This window comes from Wolffia australiana, chromosome 1 (assembly GCF_029677425.1).
Source record: "Wolffia australiana isolate 7733 chromosome 1, ASM2967742v1".
Classification (NCBI taxonomy): Eukaryota; Viridiplantae; Streptophyta; class Magnoliopsida; order Alismatales; family Araceae; genus Wolffia; species Wolffia australiana.
In genome coordinates, this window is record NC_135835.1 from 16,278,992 (window position 1) to 16,306,549 (window position 27,558).

The window sequence follows — 27,558 nt, forward strand, 5'->3', positions numbered from 1 at the left end:
CTCTCTCCCTCTCTCTCCCTCTCTCTCTCTTTCCCTATCTCCATCTTGTTATCTCCCTCTCTCTCACCCTCTCTCCATATCGTTCTCTCTCGCCTCCTCCATCCCTCCCTCTCTCTCTCACCCTCTCACTCTCCTACCTCCCTGTTGCTCCCTCCCTCTCTCTCACATCCCTCCCACTTTCACTCTCTCCTCTCCCTCCCGTTCTCTCCTCTCTCTCACCCTCTCTCCCGCTCTCACTCTCTCCTCTCCCTCTCTCCCACTCTCACTCTCTCCTCTCCCTCTCTCTCTCCCCCTTTCTTCCGCTCTCACTCTCTCCTCTCCCTCCCGTTCTCTCCTCTCTCTCACCCTCTCTCCCGCTCTCCCTCTCTCCGCTCCCTCTCCTCTCTCACCCTTTCTCCCGCTCTCACTCTCTCCTCTCCCTCTCTTTCTCACTCTCTCTCCTTGCTCACCCTCTCATTTCTCCCTCTCACTCTCCTCTCTCCTTTTTCTCACTCACCACTCTTCCTCTCATTCACACCCTCTCTCTCTCTCACTCTCTCATGCTCTCCCTCTCTTCCTCCACACTCTCTTGCTCTCTCCGGTTCTCCCTCCTTCGTTCTCTCTCCATCTCTCCATCTCTCCATCTGGAACTCTCACCTGCTCCCTCTCCCTCTCTCTCTCCTCTCACTTGCTCCCTCTCTCTATCTCTCCTCTCACCTGCTCCCTCTCCCTCTATCTCTCCTCTCACCTGCTCCCTCTCCCTCTCTCTTTCCTCTCACCTGGTCCCTCTCTCCCTCGCGCAACACCTTTCCTTTTGCACTCTCTCCCTCTTGATGGATATTATGTGGCGTCAAGCCAATCACGCGATAATGTTTATTTAAGTTCATTGAATAAAATATTTGTGTTTCATTAATATTCCGTGTGATGTTTATAACAAAGTCCATGAATACGTGCAATGATTTGGTGAATTACGATGAGATCATAATACATGGATCAATAGTTTTTAAACATGTATTCTAAATATTCCAATTCGATGGAGTCGAGACAGACATCAAATTATCCAGATAGAATAACACTAATTGATCCTACTTGTACGATAAGTATAGCTGATCCTGTGGCTATTAGTGTGGCGACACTAAGGATAGATAGTGCGTGCTCTTTGGAGAAAGAGTTCACTGAATTGATCCGTACGAATCCATGAATGGTATTATACCAAAATGTCAATCAGGTTGATTGAAGTCACGGTTGTATAAGTGATCCATTGAACTGACACACTACGTTTTGATAATAACTTATGAGCCTCTAATCATGGGATTCAAATAAGTCATAGCTCGGATGTAGTAAGAAGCTCACTGAGATGATTGAGTGGTCAAGAGGGGATCATCCGACCTTGGTATAAGACGCGATCGACTCAAGAAAGATGATGCGAAAAAATTGATGCAGGACAATTAGAGGGATGGATGTTGACAACTGATGAGACAGAAGGGTGACAACAGGTGCTGGACGGATAGATTAGAAAAGGGAGGGATAAATCAGACCACAAATCCACACGATCGAATTCGAAAACTTAAATCCGATGAAATGATGGTGGCGCAGCCCCTTTCCTCGTCGAGGACAGGAGTGCTGTCTTCAACAACCGTGACGATGCTTAAGCACCAAATTCAATACCTCGAATTCGGGTTCGCTAGAAAACTCATAAAGAGACCTAAACCACTAATTGATGAAATTCCAAGAAATTCAAAGCAAATCCGACGGCGGTGGATGAATTCTCGAGAAATACTAGACGGAGAACACACGACACCAAAGAGTTCAGGCGTACCTTGCCACCGGAGTGCGTGATGAGGGTGAGGAAAATTCTAGTCGTAATTAGGCTCGACGTTTCGGGCGTTGCGTGGTTCCACTTGGATGACTAGGCGTGGCGTTCTGGGCGTTGGACGGCCCTGGTAAAGGCCGGCGTGGGCGCAGCTGGATGCTTGTGTGGACGGTTGGCGACTACGCGGGCAACTGGACTGGTAGCCTGTCCGGGCACCCTGGCTCGGTCGGTTGGCGCTAGGGTGCCTATTGTGGGCAGCCCTAGCAAAGGCCAGTTGGCTACTTGTGCGGCCGCTACAAGTGCGGGTGATTGGCAGGCTGCTTATGCGGGCGGTTGGCGCCTACACGGCAGACCTGGGTGGCTGCTTGTGTGGTTAGTTGGCGCCGGCACGGGCGGCCCTGGCAGGCTGCCTCTACAGGTGGCTGGCAATTGCGCGGGTAGACCTGGCTGGCTGCTCATGTGGTTGGTTGATGCCGGCACGGGTGGCCCCGGCCGGCAGCCTTTGCGGGCGGCTGGCGCTTGCGCGGGCGGCCCTGGCTGGCTGCCCGTGTGGTCGATTGGCACCGGCGTGGGCGGTCCCTGGCAGGCTGCCTATGCGGGCGGCTGGCGCCTGGCTGGTGGCCTTGGCTTGGACAGTTGGCACTAGGTTGCCGGGCACAGACGGCCCTGGCAGGAGACCGGCATTGGGTTCCTAGCGCCGCTTGGAGGAATATGCCGAGGAGAGGAAGAGAGGGAGCGAAAGGGAAAGAGATAAAGAGAGAGAGAGGAAGAGGGAAAGGAAGAGGAAGAGGAGAGGGAACCACGGCTAGTGTTGCGGGGCGGTGAAGACGGCGGCAGCGGTGGCGATCGGAGATAGTGAAGAGGAAGGCTAGGGCAAGTCCTCCAAAAAGAGTAAAAGGAACTCAATTCTTGAATTTTGACTTGCCTAACTGTTTCTTGGAACATTGGCCTATACATATAGGCCTTGGAGGAAAGAGAAAAATACAGTTAATAAAATAAAAATAAAGACGGGCGACGTGGTTTCGTCTCACGTCAAGGGGCAGTTCTTGATCGTCGTTGGCAACATGTCATGATGCGTGACGAGGCGTGCTTAGGTGGAGACGTGCTTGATGTTGGTGCGTTGACTTGGTCAGGTAATAGTGGCGGCGTGTCCTTAGCAACAATGTCGACATCAGATGACGGTGGTGGCGCGTCAAGTGTCGATGCGTTGACGTCGTCGCCACCAATTCCCCTGGGGTGAGAAGAACTCGACTCCGTCGAGTGAGTGTCAGAAGACTCCAGCGGGATCACCAAGTCGGGCCGCAGACGAACCAGGTCTTCTTCCGTGATTTACGTGTCATCTGTCGACGGTTTGCCCTACCAACGAACAAGAAACTTCTGCACTGTTCCACCTTTTGGTGAAGGTGATTACTTTGTCCAGTATAGGCTCAATGTTCTCTTGCCAATCAAAAGGTAGTGAGGGAGGGGTGGACAAGTCAAACTCACTCACTGAAAAGTCCATGGGTAGAAAAGGGTCAATAGACGAAGGAGGTGGGGCTTTAAAAGCGACCAAATCCGAAATATTGAAAGTAGTGCTTATCCCTACGTGGAGGGTATGTCAACGGCATAGGCATTTTCCCCTATTCATTTGAGGATTGGGAATGGCCCAGCACTAAGAGCATGAAGCTTGGTAGCCCGCTTGGAAGAGAATCTCTCCGGCCTAACCCTCACCATCACCATGTCACCTTCTTTAAATTCGCGAAAATGACGGTGTAAATCTGCGGTCTCTTTGTATGAAGTGTCACTACTCATGATGCGTTTATGAATATCCTCATGAAGACTTCTAATATGACTTGCAAATTCATGACCATCATCTGAGACTCGAGCATGCGGTAACATGGGTATGCGGCTGTAGGTTTGCGAGGTGGATGACCATGCACTATTTCATAGGCACTCATGCTAGTGGTACGGTTGACCAACACGTTATAGGCAAACTCGGCACGTGGAATGACGTTATCCCAAGATTTGAGGTTGTCCCCAACCAATGATCGTAATAGATTGTCGAGGCTTCTATTAACGACTTCGGTTTGACCGTCCGTTTGGGGATGAAAAGCTGTGGAAAATTTGAGGTTCGTTCCCAAGAGATGCCAAAGAGTCTTCCAAAAGTAGCTAGTGAATCTGACATCTTTATCCGATACTATACTTTTTGGAAGCCCATGGAGATAGAAAACTTCGTTGAAATAAAGCTGAGTGACATGAGAAGTATCAGAAGTTTTAAAACAAGGGATGAAATGTGCCATTTTAGAAAAATGATTGATAAGTCCAAAGTTCAGGGTTTTATGTCGTTGTTTTGATTCAGACTTAGCCACAAATATTTATGAAAATTTTCCACTTAAATTCTCTATAATTAATATAGGGCAAGTAAGGGGTCGATCCACAGAGACGCAGAAATTTAACTTCAGAATTCTTTCTCAAGCTTGGGATGAAGAAAATGATTTTAAACGTGAAAAATACTATTTTTTTGAGATGTTTCTAGATTTGTTGGTAATTTTCAAAATTCCCTATGATTTAAATTAAGCCAAAGTACAAGGAGAAACACAAAATCATATCTCTAAACTAATTTTTCTATTTTCTCTTAGCAAATTGATCAGAAATAAATATTTTAAGAATTTTCTGGAATTAATTTACATATAAAAAACAACTATAAGTATTAAAAACAATAAATAGAGATTTTTTTGAAATGTTTTAAGTGTTAAAATGACTATAAATAACTTATATTAATTTTCTATATTTTTTCCAAATTTTTCAGATTTTTTTCAAAGCAGAAAATAATTTTTCCGATTTTTCAGATTTTTAATATTTTTAAATAATTTTAAATACTCTGGCAATCGCCGGAGCGGCGGCGGCGACGGCGACGGCGGCGGCGGCGGCGGAATGGGCCGGCGGGCCTGGGTTGGCCCGTAGAGGGCAGGCCTCTTAGTGGGTCAGCCCACTAAGGTTAGCTCAATTTGACTAAGTCAAGACTTAGCCAAATTGGGCTTAAGTCTTATTGGGCTTAACCCAATGGCCAGGACTTAGCCGATTTGGCTAAGTCCTACACAGGGCTACCCTGTGCCCTGCGGTCTTGTGCACTGGCTGCACGCAGACCGGCGGGCAGAGGGCTGTCTCTGCCGCACAGGCACCGCACGGCGCCGCACAGGTGCCACACGGCGCCGCACGGTGGCAGCTAGAAGACAAAAATAAGTGTTTTGAAAAGATAAGAAATGATATTTCAATGCGATTTTTTTTGGGATTCTAAGTAGGGAATGCTTGAGGATCTAGAGAGATATAGGGAGATATTATATAGTGAGAGACAAATGTTTCTAGAGAGATAAAATGTCTAAATGAGAGGATAGAGAGAAAATGAAGAGATAGAGAGAGAAAATGAAGAGATAGTGTAGAGAGAGTTTGAGAGGGAATTTGAAGCTGTAGATGAAGGAGATTTTTTATGAAATTTTGAGGTAATGAACTGTGGATATGGATGGACATCTAGAGAGAGAAAGAACAGATTCTAGAGAGAAAGGGCCAAAATGAGGAGATAGAGAGAGAAAATGAAGAGAGAGTGTAGAAGGAGTTTGAGATAGAATTTGGATGTGCAAATGAAGGAGATTTTTATGAAATTTTTAGGGGAGTAACTATGGATATAGATGAAGGTCTAGTGATAGAAAAAACCTATTTTAGAGAGAGAAATTAGAGAAAATTAGTGTTTAGAGTGAGAAAGTGATGGATTTTAAGGGTAAATGGATGGGAAATGATGGAGAAGGTAGAAATCTAAGATTCTAAAGCCTCAATGCAAGTTTACTGAGCCCTCAATGCTTCCTCTCAAGTATGGATCCTTATATTTTGCCAGGATCAGGCGTTTTTCAATGCAAACAAGAGACGAGATTAAGAGAAAACTTCAATAAACTTACATTAAGCAGGTTGAACAACCTGGATTCTGAAGAATGCCTTGTCCTGCTGGCCAGCCACTTGCTAGAGCACGTCCAGAATGAGGGAAAATGAGGGAGAAAAAGTCTATTTATACATTGTGAGAATTACTAAAATACCCCTTTGGGCATTATCTATTCTCTTTTCTTGCCATTTTGCCTCTTTTTCTCCATGGGTTGAGAGCTTTGCCTTGTAATTTCCAGTTTGTTTCTTTTGTAATGTGTTTGCAGGCCCAATAGGTAGTTCAGGTCGTGGTCCAAGCCCCTCTGATCTCTCCTTTAAAAGCCTACAATACCGTTTCATCATTTGTAGCCCATTTTGATAGTCACTCAGCTCCCAAAATCCTCCAATTTTTCTCAGAATGATATCTTCTAATTCCTGTAAATTTCTGCACATTTGGAACTATAAAATAGTCATCAAAAATAAAACTGATTGACCTCATAGAAGTCAATGAAGTTAGTGAAAAATAATCATAATGTGCAAAAGTTGGAATTATTAGCTAATGCATAAATATTTGGTTAATTCAAACAATAACATGATAAATTATAAATTAATAATACTAAAAACATCTAAAATGTATACAAATATAGGTTCATTTATCATGTTATCAATGATCTACAACAACCATGATGGAATCATGACGCTTATGGGTTCTCGAAAGTCCTAAAACAAAGTCGATGCTCACGTCATCCCAAGGTTTATGAGGGACCAGTAGAGGGGGTGTAAAGGCCAGCATTCTGCTTGACCTGTTTAGCTAGAGCGCATACACGACATTGGGATACAATATTGGCTACGTCTCGTTTCAGCGATGGCCAAAAGAACATATGCTCTACAGTGGCGATGGTCTTATCTCTCCCAAAATGACCACTCAGGCCTCTGGCATGTGTTTCGCAAACAAGGAAATCCCTGAGGGAAGACTATGGAATGCATAGGCAACGGTCATAAAATAAAAATCCATTTTCTAAGATATAATCTTGGATTCTGGGATTCGGGTAACTTCTTACGGCCTAGGTAATGGGTGCAAAGTCCAAGCAGTCAGGGTAAATGTCCTTCATCTGGTCAAAACTGATAACTTCTACCTTCATTACATTCAAGAGGTGGACACATCTACTAAGGGCATCGGCCACTCGGTTCTCGACTCCTCTCTTATGTCTAAGGAGGAAATTATATGACTGGATGAATTCGACCCATCTAACATGTCTAGAGTTTAATTTCTACTGAGAGTGGAGATACTTCAATGCTTCATGATCGGAGTAGAGAACGAATTCTTTAGAGAGTAGGTAATGACGCCAATGACGTAAGGATTGGGCGATAGCATAGAACTCTTTGTCATAGGTGGAATATTTGAGCTTGGCGACGTTCAACTTTTCACTGAAGAATGCTATGGGATGATTCTCTTGACTCAGTACTCCTAATCCCGATGAATCACACGCGACCTCAAATACTTTATCAAAATCAGGTAAACGCAGGATGGGAGGCTGTGTCATCTTAAGTTGAATATCATCAAAGGATTTATGTGCTAAAGCAGTCCATTCGAAGTGATTCCCCTTTAGGCACTCGGTCACGGGCGCCATAATAGTACTAAAATTAGAAATGAATCGTCAATAGAAAGTGGCTTAACCATGGAAGCTATGAACATTGTGGACATTTCTAGGGGTCGCCCATTGGGTTATGGCATCTATTTTGGCCGGATCGACAAGAACTCCTTGTGCTGATAAGACAAAACCTAGGAAGGAGACATGGTCGACAAGAAACGAACATTTTTTTGGATGTGCATATAATTATTCGGTCGTTAGGACCTCACACACTGGACATAGGTGTTGGATATGGTCGTGTTTGGACTTGCTGTAAATGAGGATATCATCAAAATAAATCACGACAAAGATTCCTATGAATGGTCTAAGAATATGATTCATCAAACGCTGGAAGGTACTAGGTGCATTCGACAAACCAAATGGCATAACTTTCATATAATCCATCCTTGATCTTAAACGTGGTTTTCCACTCATCACCAAGACGGATTCGGACTTGATGATAGCCACTCTTGAGATCTGTTTTTGAGAAAATCCTCGAACCAGCCATCATATCAAACATATCATCAATGCGACGGATGGGAAACCTATATTTGACGATGATCTTATTAATGGCTCTACTATCAATGCACATGTGCCAACTCCCATCCTTTTTGGGAACTAGTAATGCAGGTACAGCGCATGGGCTAAGGCTCTCCTGAATGAATCCCTTGTCCAAGAGTTCTTGGACTTGATGCTGAAGTTCCTTGTATTGCATGGGATCCATAGAATAATGGGGAAGGTATGGCAAGGAGGATCGGGGGATGAAATCAATGGCATGCTGAATCTGGCGCATAGGTGGTAACTCATTGGGTAAATCCTCGGGGAAGACGCTCTCAAATTCAGCTAGTAATTGGGAAACCTCCAGTGGTGGTGATGCAGGACCACGTCTAACGCGAAGTCCTGTTGTCACCGAGGGTTCGTACTCGGTGTTGATGGCGCGTCGGTGCGCGACGAGTGCTCGAAGGGTTCGTCGGGCACCAAAATCCTCTGAAGGCAAGCTAGGATGACAATGATCCGGGAGGGGGTGTAGTACGTGCAATAGCCGACGAGCAGGGAGAAGCCGACGTCCGGGGATCGAAGGGGTCGCCCGGAGATGGGAAAGTGGACCCTCTGACCCTCGTCTGGATGGACGAGGTCGCTACGGCACCGAACGGGGTATACCCCACCGGGTAGTGCTCGCACGTGACGGGCGAACCCGACTCGCACCAAACCAGGAGAGACGCTCAAGTATACGTAGCTTTCACTCGACCTCACGCTCTGACCTACGTCTACCCCGAGCGCGGTGGAGGCAACAGATAGGATACTACAGAAAATAAGAGACAAGGGTCGTGCGCGTACCTTGTTGTCGTCTAGGGGGAGGTCGAAGGCTAAGGTGCAAAGGGTTGCAGTAGGCACTTTCAGCGCGAGGACAGTCAGGGACGGCAAGCAGGCAATTTGCGCAGGGTCCGTCGGGCGGCGACAGGAGCGGTCCACGAGTGCGAATCTGGGCGTCGACGGGCAGAGCACGGATGGCAGTCCGAGGGCCCGAGTCTGGCCTCACGGTCGAGATGGCCTGTTCGGTGGGCGGACGTTGCTGTCAAGGTATCAAACAACCGGGGTGCACGAATGGGGTGCAACCAAGTCAGCGCCGGCTACGCGGTGAGGCTCCGCGGCGAGCGCAGTTACACGCCACGAACACGGACGGCGGGCGACGCGGTCAACCTCTGAGGGAACAGACCGCCGGGGGTGCATCGTGGGTGGCAACAACGGGGCACAACCACGGCGTGCGCAACCTGCAGACGCGCGCGGGTGCAGTCGGTAATGGTCGAGGGAGTCCGCAGCGGGCAGGAGGCACGGGGCGCCGAGGATAAGGCGCGGAACCCAAGAAGACGTCGCCTGCTGGGGGCGACGATCGGGGGGTTCCTCGAACGCGGGGTGCGGGCGCACTGACGGACAGAAGGACCTGCTCTGGGGTGCAACACCGTCGAAGTGGGCTGATGGCGTCACTCGAGTTCCCTGCACGGGGAAGACACCGGCGGCCAAGGGATCATGGAAGCAAGTTACTCCCGCAGATAGCACAACGGGCGTTCCAAGGGCGGCGCGAGTGGGGCCCGCGGCGCAGGGGCACGCGGGGAAACAGCAGCACGCAGCGGCAGGGCCGGCGCGCTGCCGTGTGGACGCGCAGGTAGCGGCGCAGCGTTGCGGCGCGCGCGCGTCAGGCGTGAGCAGCGTGGAGGGGCGTGGGATGCAGTCTCCACCCTCCTAAGGCCTCCATCTTCTGCTCGTCTTCTTCTCCTTCTCCTTCTGCTTCTTCTTCTTCTTCTTCTTCAACTGGTCGCAACCCTAATCTCCATGAACGAGCTTACAGCTTTTCAAAACCCAACGAGGGGAAACTTCTTTCATCAAAAAAAACAGCGTAGTCTGGTTTAGGGCAACCCTCTTCCCTTATATAGGGGGGGAAGTGGGGTGACCTGCTTACTCCAAAAGAAGAAAAGAAAACCCAAGGCCAATCATAAAGGGAAACCCTATGACCTAGGACCAAGGAGATGGAACACCAAGGAAGAAGAGACTGAACGAGAGGGAAGGGAGAGGGGATCCAGACAGGAGTATCCTCTCGCCGTACATGTGAGCATGACGAGTTTAAAATGACGAATGATGAAGACTAAAGCAAACGACGAGTAAAGAAAAGACGTAAAGATAGCGATACGGTGTCCATTACCCAGAATACTTGAATTCGGGCGTGTGTACCGTCGCCTTGGCTTGCCGAGTGGGCTGAACGCGAACGGCCAGTGCTGTCGAGGGCAGCGGTGACGTCTCCGAAGACGTATCCAGGGCTGGAGCTGGTGCTGTCGAGGGCGACGGTGACGACTCTGAAGGCGTGTCCGGGGCTGCGCCATCAGGTGGGGGTGTGGGATCCTCAGAGGAATGATCGGGAATCATGGCTAAACAAATAGACATTTCACTATCTGTCTCCTTTTGAAATTGACGCCCGTTGAGAATGCATAGACCTAATGACGTAGGTTTTGGTGATGGTTTTTGTGGACTGTGCATATATGGGTGCCATGTAATTTTCTTGCCCTGATAGAGGAATGAGCAAGTATTACTCCTACCGAAGATATGTACGTCATTATCATATAACCATGGGCAACCTAGGATGATGCTCCCTACCTTCATGGGTAACAAATCGCATAATACTTCTTCCTCGTACGGTTGAACTTTTAGAGGGAGGAAACACTGATTTTTCACAAGGATCGAGGTAGCATCGATCCAAGATAAAAAATAAGGGTGAGGATGATCAATCAACGGTAATCCCAATCGTGAAGTCATGACATCGAATACGACATTGATACAACTACCACTGTCTACGATCGTCTTACTGATAACTTGCAAATTAACATGATTAATTAATGAATTTTACATTAGATGTATGTGTTTTAATGACTATATTTGCATGTTATCATATAAAAATGAAGATAAATCTCTTACACTTTGACTTTACTATTATTTCTGATTTTTAATCATTTTTTACATGGAATTTAACCTTATTTCAGTGAAGAAATATTTTTTCCAGGGCCTTAAATACTTGGCTAATGGTTGGTAAGGGCTTTCCTATTTTTTTGGAATTTTTCCATATATTTATATATTTTTTTACCATTATATAGCCAAGAAATGATTTTTATATATTTAAATAATACATATTTAATTTATTTGGCATTTTATAATACATTTATATATATATCAAGCGGCATCCACGTCATTCGCCCAAAATTCGGGCGAATGAGTGGATGATTATTATTTATAAATAGTAAGAGAGAGAGAGAGAGCGTTATTGGGTCATTATGGCATCGCGAATCGCGATGCCATAATGAGCGAATGATTTTTATTAAAAAGGCCAACCGACACGGACGTGCACAGTTTATATTAATATTTTGTTAAAGTCGTTAGCGCGTGCATTTAATCCATGCGCTAACCAACATTTGTTCTTAAGAAATCGACTCACGGTAAGCTTACCACATTTTTTATAATTATTTTTAAAAAAATGACGCAGGTCAAAAATTGCGGCTCAACGGGGAAACAAAGAGAAGGGCGACGAATATTCTCCAATGATTCCTGGCCGTTTAAAAAGAAGAATATTCTCCAATGATTGTGGGTGGCGAACACGCACAACGACGTGTCTGAGCGCGATCTGAGAAGGAAGAAACAAGAAAAAGATATTCCGACCAATAGAAAAATGAAATTTTCCTACCTTCTTGGAGGAGAGATAAATACATCCAACAGCCTAGATTAATCCTCACTAAACCTTGATATCTTGAGATCTAGAAGTCCGATTGGGCTGAAATTTTGAGGGTAGGTTCGTCTTTTCTCTCTCTACAATCCAGACGGTTGGATCTTTAAATGGAGGTCTAGAAATGGGCGAAAATAAAATTTTGAAGCTCTCTCCAAGGATTTGGCCAGGAAGGACACAAGGGATGTTTTGGAAGTCAACAGTTCTTGATTCTGCACTCAAAGTTGTAAGTTTCTGATATGTATTTCAATATTCTTCTTGAACAATTCTAGAACGCTAAGGCATGGGCGAAATGTACTTGCCCTAGAAGTTGTTTTTGAATGAAATTAGCACTGCATTTTGATCCTGATTCAAGATCTGAATTTTTATCTATAATTCTACATCAATTTAGAACATTTCTGTATTATTAGATTTTTAATTTAGGGTCGGATTTCATCTGTTCCCCAAATTCTTCACTTTCTCTCTCTAGGTTAATTTGTCTAGTTTCTCCCTCTAGATTTTGATTTTTATTGTTTAGGAATTTAATTTAATATATAAAAAACCTAAAAATAAAATTTAATTAAAAAATTCATCCATCTTGTAGTCCAATTTAAAAATCCCTTTCTTGATTATTTAATTCCCAATTTTATTTCATAAAAAGTGTCTTAAAATTTGATATTAATTGGGAAATTAATAATTCGAATTAGTCTGATCTTATAATTGAAATACTTCTATCTTGAGCTTTTTGAATTAAATATTTAAACTCAAAATTAAGTTTCACTTGATTTCGATCAATTAAAAACAATATTAAGCATAATTAAGATTTATTAAGTGCATAATTAATTCTTCTTTGAATTAATTCATTGAAATTTGATAAAAATTGTTACTTGCTGCCTCCCTGTGGTTCGACCCCTTGCTTCCTCTATATTTTATATTTAATGATTAAGGGTATTTATAAATTTTATTGTATAAGTCTAAACATCAAATCAACGACATATTTACACGCAATTTTAGGCTTATCACTTACACATCTTATCACCAATCTTAAAATAAGTGTAAAATATGGATATCCTCAAAGCAGAATTATTAGTGGATGGCTGTGTAAGGTTGCATCGAACAATTCCCCTAACTAACGTAGATGGATCATGACGAGGAAGTGACGATGGATAGTCAGTGATGCCAATGAAGCTCACTAATCCTTCTTCGTGCACGAATTCATCTAAGACGTAACTTTCTACTCTATACTCTTCCTCATCAATGGGTTGCGCATCTATGGTAGGCTCAATATCGAAGGGTTCTTGACCTATAAGAAGGGCTCGTGAAGGGCATTGAGAAGCTCTATGACCACGTCCTTGACACTTAAAGCAGGTCATGCCAGAAGGGTCGATCTGTACTGGATAGGATTGAGGAGGAGCTCTCGCGGTGGAATTGAGGGAAGATGACGTACGGGTGTTCAGCGTAGTGGACGATAGTGTCGGGGCTGGGGGACGGTGCTCGGTGGGAGCGCGAGTGGGAACAGGTGCCGGTGCCGGTGCCGGGAGAGCTGATAGTGGGTTACGCAGTGCTAATCGGTTGGAGTAAGCGGGGTTGGATGAATGAGCACGATCGGTAAGAGCGAGACGACCACTGATGACGGGAGTGTTGTATATGTTTGACAGAGTTAAAGGTCTTCTACGATCTGATAGGCCTGCTCAAGTGTAGCAGCCTTGCGGACAAGTAATTCTGTTTCTAAGTATGGATTAAGGCCAGTTCTAAATCGGGAAATAACAATTCGGGGCTTCTCCTCAACTTGACATTTCATGTAAAATTCCTCAAACTGAGTGGTGTATTCGGAGACGAGATGCCTACCCTAATGTAACTTATGCCATTGATCTAGAAGATTATCTAAGTAAACACTAGGAACATATTTCTCACGTAGTTTGTCCTTCATTTGGGGCCAAGTATCTATGGGTGTCTCTCGTCGGTTATAGATCAAAAATTCAAGATTTTCCCAAAAGATTTTTGATAAGCCTAAAAATGCACGTAAATATGTCGTTGATTTGGAGTTTAGACTTAAAGAATAAAATTTATAATTTCCCTTAATCACTAAATATAGAAAATAGAGAAAGCAAGGGGTCGAACCATAGGGAGGCAACAAATAAGAATTTTTTTAATGAATTAATTCAAAGATGAATTAATTTTGCAATTAATAAATCTTAATTATTCTTAGTAAAGTTTTTAATTAATCAAAATCAAGTAAAACTTAATTTTGATTTTAAATATTTCTATCAGTAAGCTCAAGATAAGAATATTTCAATTTAAAGATCAGATTAATTCAGATTATTAGTTTCCAAATTACTATAAAATTTTAAGACACTTTTTTATGAATTAAAATTGGGAATTAAATAATCAAGAAAGGGATTTTTAAATTGGACTTCAAGATGGATGAATTTTCGAATCAAAATTTCTTTTTAGGTTTCTATATATTAAATTAAATTCTTAAACAATAAAAATCAAAATCTAGAGAGAGAAACTAGACAAATTGATCTAGAGAGAGAAAGTGAAGAATTTGGGGAAAAGATTAAATTCGACCCTAAATTAAAAATCTAATGAAGCAGAAATGTTCTAAATTGATGTAGAATTAAGAATCAAAAATCAGATCTTGAATCGGAATCAAAATGCAGCGCTAATTTCATTCAAAACCAATTTCTAGCGCATGTGCATTTTGCCCATGCCTTGGCGTTTTAGAATCGTTCAAGAAGAAGATTGAAAACTTACAATTTTGAGTGCAGAATCAAGAACTGTCGACTTCTAAAGCATCCCTTGTGTCCTTCTTGGCCAATTCCTTGGAGAGAGCTTCAAAAGGTGATTTTCGCCCATTTCCAGACCTCCATTTAAAGATCCAACCATCTGGATTGTAGAGCAGGAAAAGATGAACCTACCCTCAAAATTTCAGCCCAATCGAACATCTAAATCTCAAGATATCAAGGTTTTAGTGAGGGTAAATCTAAGCCGTTGGATCGTTTTATTATCTAAAAAAAACTAATTTTTCTGATTGGGTGAGCCTCTTCTTCCTTGTTTTTGCCGCCCTTAGAATCGCATGTTGACATGTGTTTACGCGCTTCTAACGGCGTTATCATTGACTCTAATAAGGGCATTATGTAAAATCATTGAAGAGAAGAAGAGGTAATAAGAAGTTGAAGAGCGAAATTAGACAGAAACGGTGATACAGATGTGATAAAGGTGATCCCATAGAGGGGAGATAGAATGGCTTGGGAGATGGCTACCATCTATGAAAGGCTATTTGGTTAGAGAAAAGTTCAAGAAAGTGGATAGGTATATGGCTCATGGTTGAACAAATGAATGATACATGGTATAACAAATGGAATGACATAGTGGAATGGCATGGCAAGGTAGATGGAGAATCAAGAAAAGGAAATTATGTGCTTTAAAGACTTGGAGAAATGCTATCTTCCACCCTAAAGTGAGATTGACTTAATGAAAGAATAAAAACATTCAAGTAGGATCGGCTCAATGAATGGCGGCGCGGTGGGGGTCCTCAATTCACTCAACTCTCTACCATTTTGAGTCATACTACTTCAATCCTTTGATTTTCCTATCCCCTACACACCCACTAAATACCCTAGCCATTTGGAAATTGACTCTCATTTGTGTATGATCATGATCCGCTATATAAAGCCAAACTTCCCTAACATGTAATTCGAATTCATGGATGAAGAAGGTCTCCTAAAGGTGGGTTTTCAATTATACATGGAATTTATATGACACAAAAAAAATAAAGGTTTGCACTCTTAAACACATGAAACATTCTCTCCCCCACTAAATTATACAATGTCCTCAATGCATGGGAATGGATCATAATTGTAATAAAGAAGTTCAGAATTGCAAACCTGCTTAGGCGTGATCTTTCAAGAACTTACTAATGATGAGTTGACATCTCATTTTGTGTGTGAATTGTACTTCTTCTTCTTCTTCTTTATTCCTGGAAAAGCTATAAACTGAAAATAAAATAAACAAGAAAAATTGAGAGCTAGGGAATTAGGTTAATTCCCATTATTTGCGAAATAAAAATACAATAAAGAGAAAATTTCTAGAATCCAAATCCTAGGTTGGTGCTTCCTGTTCGTTGGGGTCGATCAGATTTAGCAATATTGTTGTTGTGGGTTGCGATAAATCTTCCGCTTCCACATACGGCTTTAATCGCATACCAATTACTGTGAACTCTTTCCCTGTCTTAGGATCAAAAATCATAACTGCTCCATTATCATATATGTCAATAATTATAAATGGTCCATCCCATCTTGATTTAACTTCCCTAGAAAAAAGTTTCAACCTTAAATTATAAAGCTATACCTTTTGATGTTTCTGAAAGTGCTTACGGTTAATGTTCTTGTCATGAAAATGCTTCATCCTGGCTTCATAAATTCTTGAATTTTCGTAAGCTTCATTCCTCAGCTCCTGGAGTTCATGCATCTGCAATAAATGCTGTTTTCCTACTGCATCAAAAGAGAGATTAAGTTTCTTAATAACCCAATAAGCTCTATGTTCTATTTCCACCAGAAGATGACATGTTTTACCGAAAACAACCCTATAAGGAGACATCCCTAAGGGTGTTTTGTAAGCAGTTCTATATGCCCAAAGAGCATCATATAATCTACTTGAACAATCTTTCCCATCAGGCTTAATAATCTTTTTAATAATCTTCTTAATCTCTCTATTTGAATTCTCAATTTGACCATTGGCATGTGGATGATATGGGGTAGTGATTCTATGTTGAACCCCATATTTTTTAAGCATGGTCCTGAATTGAGAATTATTGAAATGACTTCCTCCATCACTAATAATTGCTCTAGGACAACTAAACCTGCAAAATATATGTTGTTGAATGAATGTAAGCACTACTTTATGATCATTTTACCTAGTGGGGATTGCTTCAACCCATCTCGAAAGATAATCAACTCCCATCAAGATGTACTCATGTCCATTTGAATTTGGGAATGGCCCCATAAAATCAATCCCCCACAGGTCAAATATTTCTACTTCAATTATGGGCTGTAGGGGCATTCTATCATTCTTTTTGATATTTACCAATGCTTCACATTTTAAACAGCTAGAGCAGAACTTAAAAGCATCGAAAAATAAGCTTGGCCAAAAGAATCCACAATGTAAAACTTTAAATGCAGTTGATTTTGGAACATAATGTCCATCACATAAAGAAGAATGGCAAGCATGTAATATGCTCCATTGTTCTTTCTCGGCACACACCTTCTAAACACATGGTCAACACCTAATTTAAAAAGTTCAGGTTCATCATTGTAATAATAATTAATATCTTTATAAAATTTCTTTCTATCATTAACATCCCAATCATTAGGTGACAAGAAAATTTACAATATGAGCATACCATGGAAGTTTTTTACCTTGAATTTATAAAATATATTCAATAGGAAAATCATCATGGATAGGCATAGATAACTCTGTAGATAATCTAGAAAGATGATCTGCAACTATATTATCTATTCCGCTCTTATCCTTGATTTCTAAATCAAATTCTTCTAAATTAAGATCCACCGTATTAATGTAGGCTTGGTTTATTTTTTATCTAATAAAAACTTTAAAGCTGCATGATCTGAAAAGACAATTATTTTACTACATAACAGATAATAACAAAATTTTTCTAAGACAAAAATACTAGTAAGCCATTCTTTTTCAGTTGTTGAGTAATTTACCTAAGCTCCTCCTTGAGTTTTGCTTGCATAGTAGATGGCAACTGGCTTCTTGTCAGTTCTTTGTCCTAAAATAGCTCACACTGCACTGTGAGAGGCGTCACACATGATTTCAAAAGGTTTACTCCAATCTGGAGCTTTAAAGATCGGTGCTTGAATTAAAGCCTCTTTAATCTGCAAGAAGGATGCTTTAGCATTTTCATTAAAAACAAACAATGTATCTTTATAAATTAAATTAGTTCAAGGTTTAGAAATTTTAACAAAATCTTGAATAAATCTTATGTAGAAGCTAGCATGCCCTAGAAATCCCCTAATTTGTTTTAGGGTTATGGGCAGGGGGAGGTTCTTGATAACCTCAACCTTGGCCCTGTCCACCCTTAGCCCATCCTTGCTGATATGGTGCCCTAGGACAATTACCTCCTCCACCATGAAGTGGGACTTCTCCCAACTTAGCACCAGATTGTTCTGTACACATATCTGCAACACCTTGGTTAAATTAGATAGACAACTATCAATGATGAACCAAAGACTAAAAAATCATCCATAAAAATTTCTAACCAATCCCCTACTAAATCAGAAAACATAGCAGTCATACATCTTTGAAAAGTAACTGGTGCATTGCATAACCCAAAAGGCATCCTCTTAAATGCAAAAGTACCTACTGGACATGTACATGTTGTTTTCTCTTGATCACTTTTGTTAATTTCAATTTGGTTATATCCTGAATATCCATCTAGAAAACAATAAAAGTTTTGACCTGAAAGTCTTTCAAGAATCTGATTAATGAATGGTAATAGATAATGATCTTTCTTTGTCATAGAGTTAAGCTTCCTATAATCTATGCATACTCTCCAACTAGAAGCTACTCGAGTTTGAACTTCATTTCCATTCTCATCCTTCGTTACTAATATTCCTATTTTCCTAGGCACTACATGTATAGAACTTACCCATGGGCTATCTAAAATGGCATTTATGAAATCAGCTTTAAGTCATTTCATTATTTCTTTCTTAACAACCTCCAACATGTGCGGATTGAGTCACCTTTGAGGTTATCTTGTTGCTTTAGAATTTTCTTCTAAGAAAATTTTATGCTCACAAATGCTTGGACGGATAGGTTAGGGAAGGGAGGGATAAATCAGACCACAAATCCACACGATCGAATTCAAAAACTTAAATCCGATGAAATGATGGTGGCACAACCCCTTTCCTCGTCGAGGGCGGGAGTACTGTCTTCAACCACCGCGACGATGCTTAAGCACTAAATTCAATACCTCAAATTTGCCTTCGCGGGAAAACTCACAAAGAGACCTAATCCACTAATTGATGAAATTCCAAGAAATTCAAAGCAAATCCGACAACGGTGGATGCATTCTCGAGAAATACTGGATGGAGAACACACGACACCAAAGAGTTCAGGCATACCTCGCCACCAGAGTGCTTGATGAGGGTGCGGAAAATTCTGGTCGTAATTAGGTGCGACATTCTGGGCGTTGCGTGGCTCCACTTGGATGACTAGGCATGGCGTTCCGGGCGTTGGACGGCCCTGGTGACGGCCGGCGCGGGCGCAGCTAGCGCGGGCAGCCGGCTGGATGCCTGTGTGGACGGTTGGCACCTACGCGGGCGACTGGACTGGCAGCCTGCGCGGGCGCCCTGGCTTGGCCGGTTGGCGCTAGGGCGCCTATTGTGGGCAGCTGTGGCAGGCCGGTGGCTGCTGCGCGCGCGCTAAGTGCGGCAGCCGCAGCGAGGCTGCACATGCGGTGGTTGGCGCCTACGCAGGTGGACCAGGGAGGCTGCTCGTGCGGTTGGTTGGCGCCGGCGCAGGCGTCGTTGGTAGGCTGCCTGTGCGGGCGGTTGGCGCCTGCGGAGGCAGCCTTGGCTGGCTGCCCGTGCGGTCGATTGGCGCCGGCGTGGCCCCTGAAAGCTGTTTGTGCGGCGGGCGCGCTGCGGCGGCCTGGCTGGCTGCCCGTGCGGACAATTGGCGCCGACGTGGGCGGCCCTGGCAGGCTGCTTGTGCGGGCAGCTGGTGCTTGCGCAGTCGGCCTTGGCTGGCTGCTCGTGCGGTCAATTGGCGCCGGCGTGGGCAACCCTAGCAGGCTGCCTGTGCGGGCGATTGGCACCTGCGCAGGCGGCCCTGGCTAGCTGCCTGTGCGGGCGGTTGGCGCTTGCGCTCACGGCCCTGGCTTGGACGATCGGCACTGGGTTGCCGGGCGCGGGCGGCCCTGGCGGGCGACCGGGGTTGGGTTCCTAGCGCCGCTTGGAGGAACAGGCCGAGGAGAGGAAGAGAGGGAGAGAAAGGGAAAGAGATAAAGAGAGAGAGAGGAAGAGGGAAAGGAAGAGGAAGAGGAGAGGGAACCACGGCTAGTGTTGCGGGGCAGTGAAGACGGCAGCAGCGGTGGCGATCGGAGATAGTGAAGAGGAAGGCTAGGGCAAGTCCTCCAAAAAGAGTAAAAGGAACTCAATTCTTGAATTTTGACTTGCCTAACTGTTTATTGGAACATTGGCATATACATATAGGTCTTGGAGGAAAGAGAAAAATACAGTTAATAAAATAAAAATAAAGACGGGCGACGTGGTTTCGTCTCACGTCAAGGGGCAGTTCTTGATCGTCGTTGGCAACGTGTCATGACGCGTGACGAGGCGTGCTTAGGTGGAGACGTGCTTGATGTTGGCGCGCGTTGACTTGGTCGGGTAACGGTGGCGGCGTGTCCTCAGCAACAATGTCGACATCAGATGACGGTGGTGGTGCGTCCAGTGTCGATGTGTTGACGTCGTCACCACCAAAAATCCTTGGTCACGATAATGAGGATATTGGAAGAATGACGGAGTAAGAAGTTTTCCAATGATCTAGGTTGCGCATCAGTACTAATCGAATGATGGATTAGGGTTTGACGATAAACTATACCCTAGGTATTTCAAGAGTCTGACTATCTCAGGCCTACTCCGTCATTCTCCCTACCTCTTTGTCCCAATCACTCTCATTCTCTCCATGTTTCACTCTCTCACTCTCTCCCTCTATCACTCTCTCATTATTTCCCCCTTTTTAGTTTCTTACTCTCTCCTTCTCTCCTTCTCACTCTTTTTCACTTTCTAATTATAGTCATGTCACTATTTCTCTCTCGCGTTACCAAACACTACTTCTGCACCCCGAGAGGACATTCAAATGGACTCTTTTTTTAGAGTAGACCAAGTCAACCTGACGTTGGCTTTCACATTGACTAGTCAACATGACAACCTAGGATCAGTCTGGACGGAGACCTGATCGAGACTGAAACCAGACTGAACTTCAGGTGTAGGTTTAGGTTTTTGGCAAAACCAAACCGCAACTGGACTGTGTCCTTCCCCATTGATACATGGGATGATGGGCATGAAGTCACTGTGACTTGACCAATCAGTCCCCGATCAAACTCTTTATCAGGTCTGGTCCCCCTGGACGACAACGCTATCTGGATCATTTGAGTAGTTGGCCTGCTGACTGATACTGATAGATCGATCTGTCGGGGACTGGTCTGATCGAATCGTCTAACGTTATTCCCAACACAACAAAGCCGTCCGATCATGAGATTCCGAGTTGATAATCGAGCGATCAATCAATCAATCGTCGTCCATCAAATAGTGGTTGGACGGTCACGATATAATCATAGGCTACATCGCTGGAGAATCCCCGAGAAAACTCCAAGAACAGACCCAGGCATAGCAGAAGAGGAAAGAAGAAGAGGGCGGGAATGGCCGCGACCGCTTGGCTCGCCGCAAGAACAGCGCCGCTGCTCCCCTCGATTCAATCTCATCATCCATCTTCGCGGCCGTTCATCCGATCTTCTTCCTGTTCTTCGTCGCCGTTCTTGCCAGGATACCGCGTTTTCAAGAAATCCACCGCCTTCTGCGCAGGCTACAGGTTCTTCCCAGAAGAATCATCCGATGATGATCATTCCGACGGGGAGGAGCAGAATTTCGACCAAGCTGTTCTTCTTTTCAACAGCGGCGATTACCACAAATCGCACGACGTCCTGGAAGAACTATGGTACGACGCGGAGGAGCCTTCGCGAACCCTAATTCACGGAATTCTGCAGTGCGCTGTGGGGTTTCATCATCTCTTCAATCAGGTAAATCTCAATAGATATCGATAAGCTGCGGCGTTTTGCTCTTGATGGGCTATCTCTCGAGCAGAATCATCGCGGGGCGATGATGCAATTAGGAGAGGGCCTCGGCAAGCTGAGGAAGATGGACTTCGACGACGGGCCTTTCGTCCGGTTCGAGCGGGAGATCTCTGCGGCTTTGGAGTTCATCTACCAAACGCAAAAAGAGCTCGCTGCTTGTGAGTTGTTCTAGGATTTTCTACTTTGCCAAATCACGAAGTTGTTTCGTCTTAGATAATCAACAATCTCTGCGGTTTACTTCTTCGTTGCAGGCACAAACGATCTATGCCTGGCGATGGACGGATCAGAGAGATCTTACCTGCTATTGGGATCTTTCGCAGCCGGACAGCGACTCTACACCGTCGAGATGGATTCCACTGGAATTTCTTACATCATTTTCGATCCGGAAGGAAATTACACCGTTCAAAGACCGGAGAGAGTGAAGATCCCCACCCTCCTTGCCACGGAAGAACACCTTCCCCAATCCCAGTGAAATCACTGATGAACTAGAATAAGATTCCATTCAACGATAAGATCAGATGAAACATGAAACATATTACATGGATTTTTATGCAGCCACGGTCTTCGGCTTCACTCCGATCTTCTTCCAGGAGACGCTGGGCATGATCTGAGCAGTATCCACTCGATCTTTATACCGGACGGTGAAGTTGAGCAGGGAATCAAGGAGAGAATCAGAGAGCAGGTGTGGCTGAAGGCCAAGCTCCATGAGCTTTGTGTGCTTGGCATTGTAATAATGCTCCTCTGCCTCTACCCGTGGGTTCGGCACTGAGATCGCCTGCACTTCAAGCCCAAGCTTCGCCCCTGCGCTGGTCACAAGCCGAGCCAGATCGTTGACCGAGAACTGCTCTGTGAACTGGTTGAACACTCTGAATTCCCCAGGCTTAGCTGGGTTGGCTATCGCCAGCTCCACACACTGCACCGTGTCTCTGATGTCTAGATAGCCCCGCGTCTGGAACAACAGCGATTATCAGAAGGACAAATTCTGCCTACTACCATTAAAAAAGCTATAGCTGATAGCAAGGGCGCTACTCCCTAATAGGGTTAGGAGTTTCTATCTGATTGATTGAGCCTTGATCACAGATTCTGATCTGATTGTGGCCAACCCAATGACCTCAACAATCAGATCATCTGAGTGATTGAGGGGATGTGATCTGAATGGTATTGAGATCACTATTCAGTCATATGATCTGATCATAGTCAATCATTCAGTCAACGCTCTAACCTGGCGGTCATTAATACATCAGCTATAGCTTTTAGAACAATGATGAAGGGACTAACCAAGCCTCATTAAATATATCATCTATAGCTTTTAGAACAGTGATAAAGAGACACCACATACACTTACCTAGCAGACCTCAGTATCCGTCGTAACCTATAGCAGTGGTAAACGGATATGATAGCACTAAGCTGGCTGCCCTTAATCTATCTGCTATAGCTGTTAGCACAGTGATAAAGGGATAACACATACACTAACCTAGCGGACCTTAATATACCAACACTATAGCTTTTTGCATTGTTAGCACTGTTAGCACAGTGATAAAGGGATACAATAGAAACTAAGCTGGCCACCCTTAATATATCAGCTATAGCTTTTAGCATAGTCGTTAAGGGACATAAGAGATTAACATGGCTGCCTTAACATCATATCAGCTATAGCTTTTAGAAAAGTCATAAAGGGACATAAGAGATTAACCTGGCTGCCCTTATCACCATATCAGCTATAGCTTTTAGCACACTGACAATGGGACAACACATATAATAATCTAGCCGAATTTAATATATAAATTCTAGCTCTTAGCAGAGTGGTAAAGGGATATGGTAGACACTGAGGTGGCTGCCATATATCAGCTATAGCTTTTAGCACAGTGGTAAGTGGACACTGAGAGACTAACCTGGCCGCCCTTGCCATAGACGGTGAGCGGGTGGCCGACGGCCGCCTGCACACAGAACCGGTTAAGGGCCGTCCCGAAGACGCCGTCGTAGTCGAACCTATTGGAGAGCTCCTCGTGCAATTCCGTCTCGTCGGTCCTCGCGCCGTAGACCACCCCCTGGTTGAGGTCCGTGGCTCGGATGCCCCAAGCCTTGCAAGTGAAGGCGATGTTGTTGGAGTCGTGGACCTTGCTCAAGTGATAGAAGGAGCTCGCCTGCTTGGGATACGGCAGCGTGTCAGTCCTCCCGTTGTGGGTGATCGTAATGTAGCCCTCTTCGATGTCGATGTTGGGCGTCCCATACTCCCCCATCGTCCCCAGCTTCACCAAATGGCACTCTCCGGCGAACTCTTTAATGGCGAAGAGGACGTTGAGGGTGCCGATGACGTTGTTGTGCTGCGTGAAAATCGCTCTCGACCGGTCGATCATGGAGTAGGGGGCAGACCTCTGCTCCCCGAAGTGGACCACCGAGTCTGGCTCGAAGGACCGGAAAGCCTCGGCGAGGAATTCGAAGTCGCAGACGTCGCCGACGAAGAGATCGATCGTTTTTCCCGTGAGAGATTTCCAGCGGCGGATGCGGTCGTGGATGGAGGCGATCGGGGTGAGCGAGCTGAGGCCGAGCTGGTGGTCGAAGAGGCGGCGGACGAGACTGTCGACGATGGCTACCTCGTAGCCCTTTTTAGAGAGGTGGAGGGCTGTGGCCCATCCACAGTAGCCGTCCCCTCCGATCACCATCACCTTCGTGGACTTGTTGTTCGAAGAGCATAGCTCCTCTGTCGGTCTCGAGACGGCCGTATCGCCGTCTCGGCTGATTGGCACGGCGGTGGCCCAGACGGTCAGATCCCTCGGGCTTCGGGAGGGTCTCCGTGAGGTTAGGTTTATGGACGGGAGCTTGCTGCCCAGAGCTCGGGCGGATTTGGCACGAAAGCTCCTGGGCCGGTGGATCTCCACTGTTGAGTGGAGAGGTCTGCCTGTGTGGCAAGACGAGAGTAGATATGCCATTCTCGTTCCCTTCGTCGCCTCGGAACCTGAGAAACAAGCGCGGGAGCAGAGATTGGAGTGAGAAATCGCGAAGAACGGAGAATCGAATTCGAAAGATCGTTCTGGAGATGCGGATTGCAGTGCTTGCCTGGTAGCTATTCCGATACGAGGAAGAATCTGGGGGAAGGTGAAGAGTGGAAGAGGGTGGGAGGACGAAGAGAAGAGAGGACGAGACTGCGAATTATCCAGCCCTCTCTCTATCTCAATATCTCGTGCTCAGAGGGTTTTAGGCATCGAAGATTGAAGAGGGTGAGGATATTCTTTGATGCGCTGCGAGATCTATTCCAGGCCCACTATGATTTTAACTATTCCAGCCGAGTAATAATACAAATTTCGCATCAATTCCTCTAATTTACTCCAATTCCTGTAGATTAAGGTGCACGATCATCGAGGACATTGACTTTAGGGCGTTTAAGGATGGTTTTTCTCATTGACCCACCTCCAATTTTATTCCTGTTGTCCCAAACTAGGCTTGTCGGATGGATGATGGATGAGTTTGTCCTTCGTCATCATCAGATGAATGATGATGGCATGATAGAATGGATCAGGCAGGATCACTGATGATGAAAGTGTGGATAATTTTAAATTTTTTTACAGAAATCAGGACAATCATAGATAGAGATGATACTAGACTTTGACAGTGACCGTTGTAGATGAGAAAGACAGCCGTCAACAAAGGGGACAATGACCATCAGCAATGGAGACAAAGGCTGTCAACGAAAGGGATGACACGTGGTAACGACAGTCCACACAGGAGGACATGATTGTCGATGAAGGAGATGAAGATCATCAATGCAGGGAACGTCGATAAGCAATGATGGGGACAAAAATCCATGTGGACGAGGATAATGACAATCATCAATGACCAGGACTACATCCATCATTGACTGTGAAGTTGACCGTCGTGGATGAGGACGACGACCGTCATCTATTATTGTTGATGTCATCCTATCTCTCTCTCTCTCTTCCACTCTCCTGATCTCTCTCTTGTTCTCTCTCACACATAATCAATTTCTCTCAATCCTTTTCTCTCTTATCTCTTTCACTCGCTTTGTCTATCTTGCTTCATCTTCCTCTCTTACTTCCTTTCTCTTTCTCACTCTCCCTTTCTCACTTCCACTCACTCTCTCTCTCTCTCTTTTGCTCTCTCTCACTCTAACTCTCTTTCATTCTCTCTTTTCAACTCTCTCGCTTTCTCTCTCTCCAACTCTCTTTCATCCTCTATTTTGTTATCTCTAACTATCTTTCATCTTCTCTTTTGCTCTCTCTCTAACTCTCTTTCATGCTCTCTCATTTTTTTCTCTCTCTAACTCTCTTTTATAGTGAACAGAAAATGAGGCTAATGGGTTTTATCAAATTTTTAGTCATATTTAGTAGCTAGAGCGAGAAAGTGAGGCTAATGGGTTTTATCAAATTTTTATGATATTTGGTTTCAAAATGTTTATTAAGTTTTATTAGAATTTTAAATCAGACACAATGAATCTTTGGAGAAGGGAGAGAAAGCTAGAGAGAGAAAGTGAACCAAATGGGTTTATGGCTAGTCATGGCTGACATGCATGAGAAACACAAAAGGAAGGAAAGTAACTTTTGGGGAGAACAAATGTGGAAAGATTCTAGGTATGGGAGACATGAGTTTGAATCACTAGGTTTTGATAAAAAATGTCTTGTATGTGGAAGGGCTTCATCATCATTTAATTAACATTAGCCAATTATGTGATAGCAACCAGCAAGTTGAATTCAGAAAGGACAAATGTAATTTCCTCAATTCTTCTACTGGAGAACTATTGATTAGTGGAAAGCGATTACAAAACATCTATGTTATAGATATCTATGCAATTTGTAGAGAAGGTGATGAAGCAAGAGACCCCACTCCTTCCAAGACGTCGTCGAAATCCGCACTATCATCATCGACAACCGCTGGTTCATCTCCAGCCATCACGGCACGCCAAGGCAGAGGCAAAGGTACACCTGCGCTCTTAAGTTCAGGCAATATCCACGCACACGACCCCTTCTTTTCTTTTAGAACTTATATTTTTCTCATGTTTTATTTATTGTTTAAAGGAGGCCCCTATGCCTAATGGGCCCCTTCTTGTAGACCTCTTTAAGGGGCCCATCACCATCCCTATTTAAGGGATGGAAGGGGCATCCTAATCCCTTAGTCAGAAAAGGACAAAGAAAGTATTGTTGAATTTTTGGAAAATAAAAAAAAAACAAGGGTTGTTCGTGAACATGAGAGAAAGCAAGGTAAGAAGAAGAAGAAGGGGGAGGGGGAAGAAGGGGAAGGGGAAGGGCGCCCCCCTCAGAACGCCACCGCGGCCAACAGGATGCCGCTACCATCAGTCCGCCACCGCCCGCAGGTTTGCCGCGCCACTGATTTGTCACCGCCGCGGGTTTGCCACCGCAATCGACAAGCCACCGCTGCATTCTACTGGACGGGCCGTCGACTCGCAGTCCGCTTCTCTATGTGAACTGAGCGCCGCCTGCTCTGCCACTTATGCAGGACAACTAGAAGAAGGATGCAAACAACTGATGAGATGGGAAGGATGGTAACAAGTGCTGGGACAGGATTGGTTTAGGAATGGTAGGGATAAATAAAACCACAAATCCACACAATCAGTTTCGGAAACTTAAATCCGATGAAATAATGGTGGTGTAGCCCCTTTCCTCGTCGAAGGCAGGAGTACTGTCTTCAACCACTACGACGATACCTAAGCACCAAATCCAATACTTTCAAATTCACGTTCATGGGAAAACTCATGAAAGACCTAATCCACTAGTCATTGATGGCGGTGGAAGAATTCTCGTGGAATACTAGACAAAGAACACACGACAACAAAGAGTTCAGGGGTACCTCTGCACCGGAGTGTCTCTCGAGGTTGTGGGGAATTCTCGGCGTATTGCTGATTGAAGAGGGGCGCTTGGCATTCCGGGCGTTGAGCGGTCTTGGCAATGACTTGGTCGGGTTTGGCTGGGTTACTTGACGATCCAAAGTGCTTGGGCGAGGCGAGCGCGTGGCGTGCACAGACGGATAAGCGTGCGGCGTGAGCAGGCAGTCGCACGCGAGCGTGAGGCTGGCGCGCGCTGGTGTGCGCTGGCGTTGGGGGGCGCTGGCGTGCGCGGGTGTCGGCAAGCGCTAGCGTGCGCGGGCGTTGGTG

The 27,558-nt window shown here is 44.7% G+C and overlaps 2 protein-coding genes across 2 annotated transcripts; one reads left to right on the forward strand and one right to left on the reverse strand.

The window, feature by feature from the left end:
* The first annotated feature begins 20,948 nt into the window (after positions 1-20,948).
* On the forward strand, positions 20,949-21,988 carry LOC144708534 (DUF309 domain protein). The gene is made up of 3 exons (XM_078581908.1): positions 20,949-21,380; positions 21,445-21,592; positions 21,686-21,988. The coding sequence occupies exons 1-3, from the start codon at positions 21,003-21,005 to the stop codon at positions 21,904-21,906; spliced, it is 747 nt and encodes a 248-aa protein (XP_078438034.1). The 5' UTR covers positions 20,949-21,002; the 3' UTR covers positions 21,907-21,988.
* On the reverse strand, positions 21,918-24,649 carry SQD1 (sulfoquinovosyldiacylglycerol 1). Its single transcript, XM_078581899.1, has 3 exons — positions 24,492-24,649; positions 23,327-24,390; positions 21,918-22,383 (listed from the first exon to the last, which is right to left on the reverse strand). Exons 2-3 carry the CDS (start codon positions 24,362-24,364, stop codon positions 21,982-21,984), a joined length of 1,440 nt encoding a protein of 479 aa, XP_078438025.1. The 5' UTR covers positions 24,365-24,390; positions 24,492-24,649; the 3' UTR covers positions 21,918-21,981.
* Positions 24,650-27,558: the final 2,909 nt, after the last annotated feature.

What these genes read in the sequence shown, in the direction of transcription:
- LOC144708534 (XM_078581908.1), top strand. Translation starts at nt 21,003, where the DNA reads ATGGCCGCGACCGCTTGGCTCGCCGCAAGAACAGCGCCGCTGCTCCCC. An exon ending in TTCATCATCTCTTCAATCAG is followed by an intron (nt 21,381 to 21,444) that starts GTAAATCTCAAT and finishes TCTCTCGAGCAG; the next exon opens with AATCATCGCGGGGCGATGAT. An exon ending in GCAAAAAGAGCTCGCTGCTT is followed by an intron (nt 21,593 to 21,685) that starts GTGAGTTGTTCT and finishes TCTTCGTTGCAG; the next exon opens with GCACAAACGATCTATGCCTG.
- SQD1 (XM_078581899.1), bottom strand. Translation starts at nt 24,364, where the DNA reads ATGGCATATCTACTCTCGTCTTGCCACACAGGCAGACCTCTCCACTCA. An exon ending in TCTATGGCAAGGGCGGCCAG is followed by an intron (nt 22,384 to 23,326) that starts GTTAGTCTCTCA and finishes CTGTTGTTCCAG; the next exon opens with ACGCGGGGCTATCTAGACAT.